This window comes from Echinops telfairi, unplaced genomic scaffold, assembly GCF_000313985.2.
Source record: "Echinops telfairi isolate 266 unplaced genomic scaffold, ASM31398v2 ScPeMD7_5;HRSCAF=22, whole genome shotgun sequence".
NCBI lineage: Eukaryota > Metazoa > Chordata > Mammalia > Afrosoricida > Tenrecidae > Echinops > Echinops telfairi.
In genome coordinates, this window is record NW_022103901.1 from 45387752 (window position 1) to 45397316 (window position 9565).

The following is a 9565-nucleotide window of genomic DNA, read 5'->3' on the forward strand; positions in this document are numbered from 1 at the left end:
CCCTAATAAAACGATTAAAAAGATCGTTTATGATTCGTGGCTAATAGGAAACTACCACATGTTGAAATTTTTAACAAAAATGTCTATCCAACTTCATAATTTTGAATTTAATTTTTTATATTTATACAATGTAGTTAAGGTGTTATTTATTAATTAAAGCAAAACTTTCCAAATAAAAGATTGAATGACTTATTTTCTGTTGCATAATCCTAATTCTGAAATACTATTTCCACTTGGTCCTATGACATTAAGAAACACATAATACTTCATTCAGTCGTCACAGAAAAGAAAGATATGGTAGTATTTTAATTTGTTTCACCAATGAAGGGTTTGCTTTCAGAGGGGTACAGTAAGTTGTCTAAGCTGCCACAATGGCTAAAAGATAGGGTCAAGATTGGAAGACCAGAAGTCTGATTTCAGGGTCCCTCCCCTTAACCTTGGAGTGCAGGAAAATTCTGCAGTGAAGAATGAAAAGAAGTGTTGTGTAAGGCAAGGTAACTCTTAATCCCTGTGTCATTTCTATTTGCTGCGGTGTGCTCGCTGGGGCAGCCTGAGCTTGTGCATTAGCACAGACCTCGGGTACCCGACAGGGTTCATCACGTCCATTTTCTTTTGCTTGAGAAGTCCTCCTCTGCTACAGATAATCACATCTAGGTACGTGACACATACTGAACATGTGTCACTGTGGCTTATGTCTTAGCTTATTTATGGTATGGGCTAACTTTGTAGTTGACCATGGCCCACCCTTTAGTTCTGAACTGCTAGACATATGGGTTTTTTCCCCCTACTTTTGGATTCATTTTCAACCATTAGCAGCTCATATTCAAATATCCACACAGTTCTTTTTTTACAGTGATTTAAAGAAGTTTCACATTTTAAATGTCCCTGCGTGCTTTTAATCCTCTAGGGTAACTTGTTTGCTGTTTCTGTTCCTCTCTGCCTTTGTGGACGACCAAGCTACGAAGGCAGGTCACTCGGGGTCCCGGAAGCGACTTCCCCTGACGACACTGTCAGACGAAAACCAAGACCAAACTCACTGCCAGCCCTCACGCTTAGGGACGCCTGTGGCTTTGGGCGACTGTAACTGCTGACAGGAGTAGACCTGTCAGACGAGGTGACATCAAAATGACCGCCTGCAAAACTTCTGTCCAGTGTTTCAGCAGAAATGTACCATTTTTAATAAAACTATTCTTGTCATCAGTTAGAACAACAACCATATTCTTAGTAAGTCTAGCATTACATGTATCAGTAGAGCTACAAGGCCAACACTCCATGTTAATTTACAGTGAACTTCGTTACCTGAGTACATTGAGGCTCCGAATCATGTGGTTTATCCCACGACAAGCACCGGCTGTTATTTTCATCATTGCCAGTGTTTTTATTTGATTTCGTCAAATTTTCGGGTGTTTTATAATATCATGGTAATTAGTGTTGTGAACTTCTTTTAATCATTTTTTGAGAATGAGTAATTAAAAGTTAAAGAGAAATACAAGTTCTCCTTGTTCAGTTACTAATCATGATGTAATTCTATGCAGCATTCATATAATCGAAGAAATAATCACCTTTAACCAATTTCCAATTATATCTCTCACATATGATTATATGATTGGAATTGCTAACAAGCATTACTAGGGATTCTCTGTGGTATGCTAGGGAAGGGCCATGGGGTGGAGTAGCATCATGAATTACCACCACATTGAGTGACAACGACTGTAGTGATACCATAATAACATGAATAATTGTGATTCTCAGGTCCTTCGTGCACTGTAACTTCAGGCTCTTGAAGGGCTAAGTATACATACCAGCTTTGCTCGACACACATTAAAATGCAGCTAAAGATCAAAGCAAATCGTCAGATCTTCATAGCACCGAATTCCTACCTGACTCGGGGAGCGGGGTTTCCGGTGACTCTGCACTCCAAGTAAACTCTGCTTCCTTCTTCCACTTCTTGGCTCCTCAGCTTTTGGATGAACCGAGGTGCTGATGGGAAGTGGGGTGGATTCTGGGGTTGTGGGTGAGAGCTGCTATTGCATGGCATCCCCCCTTCCTGGTCAGCCTGGTAGCAGCATCGGGCTTCAGGTAACTTAATCTCTGTTTCCATCTCCTGTTGGTCTTCGGTGGGGCTACGGCTGGCTGAGGCACTCACCAGGGCCAATGGCTGGTTTTTAGGAGACAAGTACCCACTGTCTGGTGATGAGGACTCCCCATTTGGGCTTCGATTTCTGGGCCTGGAAGCTTCTCGAAATATAGATGTCAGTTCCTCAATGAAGTTAGCCGCCTTGTCGCACAGCTGGCTCTGAGCGTCAGCGTTACCTTGACACACCGGTTTGGGCTTCATACCTGCATTTGGAGCTTTCCCACCACGTTTTTCAGCCTTGCGGAGACTCCGGATATAGCTGGGCCTGGCAAGCAGGGGTGAGGAGGAGGGTTTCCTCTTTGAAACAGGTGACGGGATACGCTCAGCCTGTGCTTTTGCCAAAGGCTGGGTCGACGTTGGCCGAGTCTCCTGAGGTCCTCCTGTGGAGGTGTGCTCATTCAATTGCACCTCCCTGAGAGAAGGCTTCTCAGGGATGCTTACAGGAGAGCTGTTGAACATTGGTGTGATCTCCTTTTCTGAGTCAAAATCTTCTGTTTCAGAGCTGGCTATAGCTCTCCGGGCCAGGTCAAGGCTCTTGTTGATCTCTTCCTGGCTGAGAAATGCAGATAGCTCAGGGAAGAAGTCAGCATTCTTGTCTTCTTCCTGCATGTCCGATAGGGAGTCGTAGAAGGAATCATGGGAGGAAGTCTCAGACATATTTGCAGTCTTCATACACCTCTGTGTCCTTCTGACAAGCTGCAAGTCAGCTTTCTTCCCTTGTCCTGGAAGACAGCACAGACACAAGATGCTGTTAGAAGCACTGAGGCTTTTTTTTTAAGTTACCATGAACACCATTATTCTAACAAGCATATTAAGTACACTTGTTATCGCCACTCTTCTCTAATTATATATTAGAAGAAACACCGTGGTGAAACAAGTATAACTATTATTTTTCGCTTTTAATTGAGCATGTGTCTTGTGAGTCAAGATCAAGGGTCTTACTGACTCGTACTGGCCATTCAAGATGACATGTGTAGTAGGAAGTATGAGTAAATGTGCATAATTGTGTGTACATGTGTGTGGGGTGGTGGGGGTGGTGAAGTACATTGATTTTCAACGTACTCAGAGGCTTCTATTTCCCTTCCTATATTTTAGCTCATCAAAGTTCCAAGTACATTTAGTGTTACAATATTATATTGGTAACTGCTAGTCAATCTGATTCTGCTCCTCTGGCCCTAAAAACACAGAATATATTTTAATAATTTTAATTTTGAATATTTTTCAATTAAATATTTGAAACTTATTGTCTGCTATTTTTCTTGAACTGTCCTCGTTTATGTTCGTTGATTAAAAGATTAATCCAATGCCATTTTGAGCACCTGCTATGTATCAGGTGCTAGAGATACACAGCCATGTTTTAGACTAGAGGTTGGAAAAGTTTTATATAAAGGGCTATATTGTAGAGTTTAATCTTTGTTTCAATGACCCAATTCTGCTCTTGGGGACATAGACAATATGGAAATGAATGAACATGGCTATGTCTCAATAGAAAATTATGAACACTTAAATGGAATTTTATGTGATTTTTCCATATCAAAAATATTATTCCTTTGAGTTGTTTTTTTTCTCACAACTTTTAAAAGATGCAAAAAGTATTCTTAAGTTTCAGGCCATAGAAACAAAGGCAGTGTGCTAGATTTGGCCCATGAGTTTGTTGAATCTTGATCCAGACTAACACAATCCTTGCATTCAAGAAGCTAAAAGTCATGTGGGGTGCTAAAGAGTACCTGGAACAGACATTAAACAAATAATACATAAATAATATAACATTTGATGGGTCTTCAGATGAAAATAAAAGGAGCTGTGAGAGCTATGAGAATCTAAACTTATCTTCACAAAAGAACTATGTGTGTTGCATATGGAGACATTACCAGAATTAAATAGAAAGCTTCTAATTCTCTCCAAAATAACTGAACAATACTTTAAATCCCATTGCTGTTTTGAACTGTATATTTTGAGGCAAATGATTCCACTGTCATTCTTAAGCATGCTGTTCATTTTCTAGATCCAATAAAATCAACACTCTCCCACCGATTCTATTACAGCTTACATAGGGTGGCTCCGTGTAGGGTTTCTCAGGATGTACATCTTTACAGAAGCAGACAGCCTCATCCTTCTCCTGCAGGGTGATTGGTGGGTTTGAACTGCTGACCTTATGGTTAACAGCCTAACTCTTACCAGATAGTGCCACCGGGGTTTTTTTTAATTCTAGATATTGTTCATAAAATAGTAGGATAGTCTAGAAAGTTTCAGAGGATGGGAAGGGAAAAATTGGGACTAAGTGTAAGATTTTGCACTAAAGACAAAATAGGCCATATTCTCATCTTTAAAAAATATATATTTTTCTTTGGAAGAGAAGTTGGGTTAATTTTTTCTCCTGGCCTTCAAGAAATTCATGTTTTATATTGAGCTGAGTTTTGAGAGATATTGGGCAGCATTTTGTCCCAATTACACATGTAGCTGAAAATCCAATTAGATAATTAAAGCAAAACTTTTGGTTCAAGAATTGATCAATTTCTGAAACAGAAAATAGCCATCCATTCAAATGTATTTGTGAAGGGGCTCCTATAGGCCAGACAATGTGTTTGGTGTTGATACACAAATTTGAAAAGACAGATGATTGCCTTTGAGTGTATCATAGTCTACAAGGATACAGATACGTAAATAAGCATATCTAATCCAGTGCCCAAGTATTAAGATGTGAAAAGAACAAAGGACTAAGTTAGTGCTTCAAAGCAACACCAGGTTTGAGATCAGGAAAGGTTTTCTGAAATAAATGAGACCTAAGGAGACAACTGAAGGGCCAAGAGGAGCAAGTCGGGTAAAGCTGGTGTTGGCAGGAATCGATACAGAAGTGCAGAGAGAGCATGGCAGGCTGGACAACTCAGAGAAGTTCAATTGAATGCAGTTTGACTCAGGACGGAGAGAAACTAGTCAGAAGTAAAACTATCCAGCTGTGGCAGCAGGTATAGCCACAGAGAAGGATTTTTTGTGGTTCAGTTTTGCTTGTGGCCGGTCATGCCTACAGCCATTTCCAGGCTTCATTTGGAGAGATACCTGAACTCCTATCAATAAACTCCTCTTTTCACTTATATTGGTGTGTTAGTCTGGTTTGATCAGAGAAAACAAATCCAGAGAGATAAACCAAGTGTCGATGTGTATCTGGTCTCCAGTCAGTTATTTATCTCCAAGATGCCTCCAAATCAGGTCATCAAGCTGCCACCTGATTGACAGGCTAGACCAGCCCTTCATAAGCTGACAGATTATGTAACTACCACAAACCACCCCTTGTCAACTTGACACTATTACACAACTCTTTAGACATTTACAATTTTTAAACAAAACAATAATAAAATATATCTGTACCTAACAGGATAAAACTAACATGCCTACAATTCAATATGTTCCAAAGCCTCATATAATATTATGTACGTGACCAACACAACAATATGCTATGCCTAACAATTGCAGATAAGTAACACCTACACCATAATCCTATGAATATTTTCCCCCACTGATGAAAGTTTGTAAGCCAACCACTTCATGCCTTTATCCTCCTCATTTTGGATATCCAATTTCTATATTTCCCACTTACATCAACCCAGTGCTCTGAAGAGACAATCATATTCTTTGATGTGGGGAATCCTCTTTCCAATTGGAACCTTGTGAATCCCTTATCCTTAAGCAAAGTCAAATCAGGACAAGCCATCCAAAAGGTCAGCAGCAATATGCACCAGTTCACAGGCTCAAAAATCTTCTCATCTGGTCGAGTTCTGGTCAACTCAATGTGGGTTGTCTCACTTAGCCTCACCAGGGTGCCCATTGATTGCCTCGCCTTTAGATCATGGGCACTGTCACAAATTCTCAGCAACCCTAGCCGCCTGTGCTAGGTCATGAACTTCAGACCAGTCAACCTGGTCTCATCTGCTCCTCTAGTCCCTATGAACCAGGTCCACAGGTGTCAGTGGCCAGACTGAACCCATTTCTTTCTGGCTGCATTTCTCCTACTTCCACTTAACAAGTAGATCCAGGTGGTTACCTAGCAAGCATTTCAACTTCCCCACAGGCTCCCTTTAATGTTCAGTACTAGAGAGGAGAAGTTCTTCATGGTTCAAGATTGTTCCAGCCTCAAGCACAAACCACTGGTTCAAAATTTAAAAATCCAAAAAATTCCTTTTCTTTCTCTATAATCTGTCAACAGCCCCTAGACAAGTCTCTTCACCTTTGAATGTCCTAAGCACTCAGACACTGGGTGGGACTTAGCTTTTCAGAGCCTTCTTTGCAGGCGAGTCCTAAACCCATTTAAAGATAAAATTTTAATGACTCAAGGCAAGTGGGCAAACTCTCTATTTTCATACTTCCCAATAATTACTTCTATCAATCATGACATCAACAATAATAAGCAGAAGAAATCAGAATAAACAAAGTAGAATCAGATACTAAACTCAATTCTTAAAACAGTCAAGTTCAATCCTTATTTAGTTTATCTTAATCCTTATCTAAATTATTCCATTGATGCAAAATAGGCCTCTACTGAATCAAACCAGGGCTGGGCATTCTGTCAGCCATTTGACCTTCTGTCAGCCATTTTCACTAAACAGCTGTGAGAAATTCAAGGGGCAATTTTTACCCTTGAGCTCAAAATATACATAAACAATATTCATTTTTTGTCATTTCAAACAGGAATAACTAAAGAAAACAACCAAACAAAATAATCAAAACTTTGACTTCCCATATTCTTTCGAGAAAACAACCCAGTAAAGTGCAAGACCGTAGCTGACCTCTGGCTAGCCAAAGAAGAAAAACTGCCACGAGGCAGAGGACAAACAGGCATCTACCCTCCATCGTTAGGATCTGTTTCTCTAGTGCCCCATTCCCAAGGTGCTATAATGGGTTAGCCCGGGTAGACTCGAGAAACAAATCCAGAGACACTCACATGCGTGGAAGAGAGAGAACTTTATATCAAATAACAATTATACATTAAGAAAACATCCCAGTCTACTCCAGATCAAGTCCATAAAGTCCAATATTAGCCCATACGCCTGTATAAATTCCTCTTCAGACTCATGCAACCCATGCAATGACACAGACTGCAGGGAGCTAAGAGGCCAGTGGATGGAAAGTCTTGTGGATCCAGTGGTGGTGGAAGCATCTCAGGGCTGGCATGGGTTTCTTTGTCACAGACTCTCTGCTTAGTCTTCTTACTGACAATCCAGATGTGCTTTGCTGATCGAGCCAGAGCCCTGGAGCTGGGGTGTCAATCCTTCTCCCTAAGGACCTTCCCCTCTTTTGCTGCCCCTCTATTTTACCTAACATGTCCTTCTTGAGACTGGTCTCTCCTGACAGTTTGTCTTTTTAAACTAAGTAGTGATGATAGCTTAGTTGAAATTGGATGTGATATATAATTCTGTTGATTGTGTACTTTTAATTCATTAGATCTGAGCAGGCCAGGTGCAGGAATTGAGAATGATGATCCAGGTAGAAATTTTGCAACATAGGAACAATGTAAGAAAGTGGACAAAACTGTTGAGAATATTAAGGAAGTGTTAGACCTTGACATTTATGCTGGAACAAGATTCATGAGTAAGGTTTTGACTATAGAGAGGTTGAGACTGAAGATCCAATCAAACAAAGAAGTACAGTGAGAATGAGTGAGAGATCTGCCAATGGTATATTTTCACACCGTTAGATAATGACCACTTACTGAAATGATGGTTACTTTGGTGTGATGTTTGGAATGAATAACTGTTGTCGCCATTAATCTCTATGTACCCCGAAGCAACTGGAAAGTACATGCTATCTCCTTGTTGCTAGCACAGTGCCAGGCACAGAATACACATTCTATAAACACTTTTGAATGAATAAACACTGAATGAGTCCATTGTTTCCGTTCTGATTGTGGTTTATATTGTCTGTCTTACCTCACAAGACTATAGAACATTATTGGCAAATTAAAGCCTATGACTCAAATCCAGTGACTGCCATGTGTAAATAAAGTTGTATTGGAACGTGACCAAGCTTATTTGCTTGAGTAACATCTTTGACTATTTTTGTGGAACAATGGCTAAGTTGAGTAGCTGCCATAGAGACTTTATGAACTATAAGATCTTAAATATTTACTATCTGGTCTCTTACAGGAAAACATTTGTTGATCCCTCCTATAGAACATTAACTACCTAATAAATTCATGCAATGTCAAAAAATTATGATGAAAATGATGATCATGATCATACAGGCTAACAATAGACTACTTAGGCATTGTGTCAACAGCTGTTTAGGTATTACTTAATTTAAAATCCTCATAGCGACCCCCATTTTGTGAACAAGGCAAATGAGAGAGAAAATGTAAGATGTATGATTCAAACCCAGTTAATCATTCCAGAGCCCAGAATCCTTGCCAAGCACTTCACAACTATGATGTTAATAGTTTTTCACAACTAAGAATTCAATGCAATGGATCAGACTAATAAAATCATGGCTTAGAAATCATAGTTCCTCTATGAAGTCAATTATATTCTGTGCAAAGTTAATATAACATATTTTGAAAGCCTCACTAAAAGAACAATGTGAGGAAACAAATTTCTAAACAATGAAACCTCTTTTCAATTTTTGTCAACAGGGAGTGTGTGCTGGAGGCAGACTACCTCACCTGCTTATTAACTCATATGTTAAAGAGGCGCCAATCCACACAGTCCAGTTTTCAGGATTAGAGGTGGCTTAAGAATTGCTTGCACGGTGAACATTATAGTCATAAGGCATTAATTTGCAATCCAGTTATTGCTGCTGCACGTGCACTGGGGAAAATGCTCATTGAATGTGGATGAACTAGGGGTGCTCCCAAGTGGAAAATTATCACTGGAAAACTATCTTTCAGAGATTCCCTATCCATCAACACCTCACAATTAAAAGAGCATAACAAAAGATGAAAAGCAGCCGCAAGCATTTCTAAGATTTTACTTACTTCTCCCCACCCCTCCAAGATTCTTGATGATTTTGTACAGGTTTGATGGATTCAGAAAATTAAATAACTCAACTAGTTATATTTGATTGAATGAGTGAGGAGGAAGAGAAGTAGATGTCATAAACATTAAAGTATTTCCACTGTAGGAACTAAAATGGACAGACTTTGAAATTTGGGAGACAAGGGCTACATCTCCCTTTGTAATCTCCCTTATCCCTTTTCTCTTAAAGCATTTGACTTTCCTGGAAATTCCTTTCTTTCTTTTTTGCTTCCTTGTTTTCTGCATCACCTTCAACATAAATAATTGCTTACTTGCTGTCTCCCTAAAACTCTCAAGGCAATAATTATCTATATTCTAATCATATGTCAGATTTTTCAATAAAACAGTTTCTCCATAAAGACACTCTATACGAATTCATAACCAGAAGAGGAGTCCTTCTGTTTTATGGCATTTCTGTGTTTCAAAA

General features: G+C 39.6%; 1 protein-coding gene across 1 annotated transcript in view; it reads right to left on the reverse strand.

Moving 5' to 3' along the window:
- Positions 1 to 9565, reverse strand: part of LOC115867985 (palladin-like) — a 537783-nt gene that overhangs the window by 520462 nt on the left and 7756 nt on the right. Inside the window, exon 2 of the mRNA XM_045286063.1 lies at positions 1881 to 2859. Within this exon, the coding sequence (XP_045141998.1) occupies positions 1881 to 2809 (929 nt within the window). The 5' untranslated portion in view covers positions 2810 to 2859. The remainder of the gene's footprint in view (positions 1 to 1880; positions 2860 to 9565) is intronic.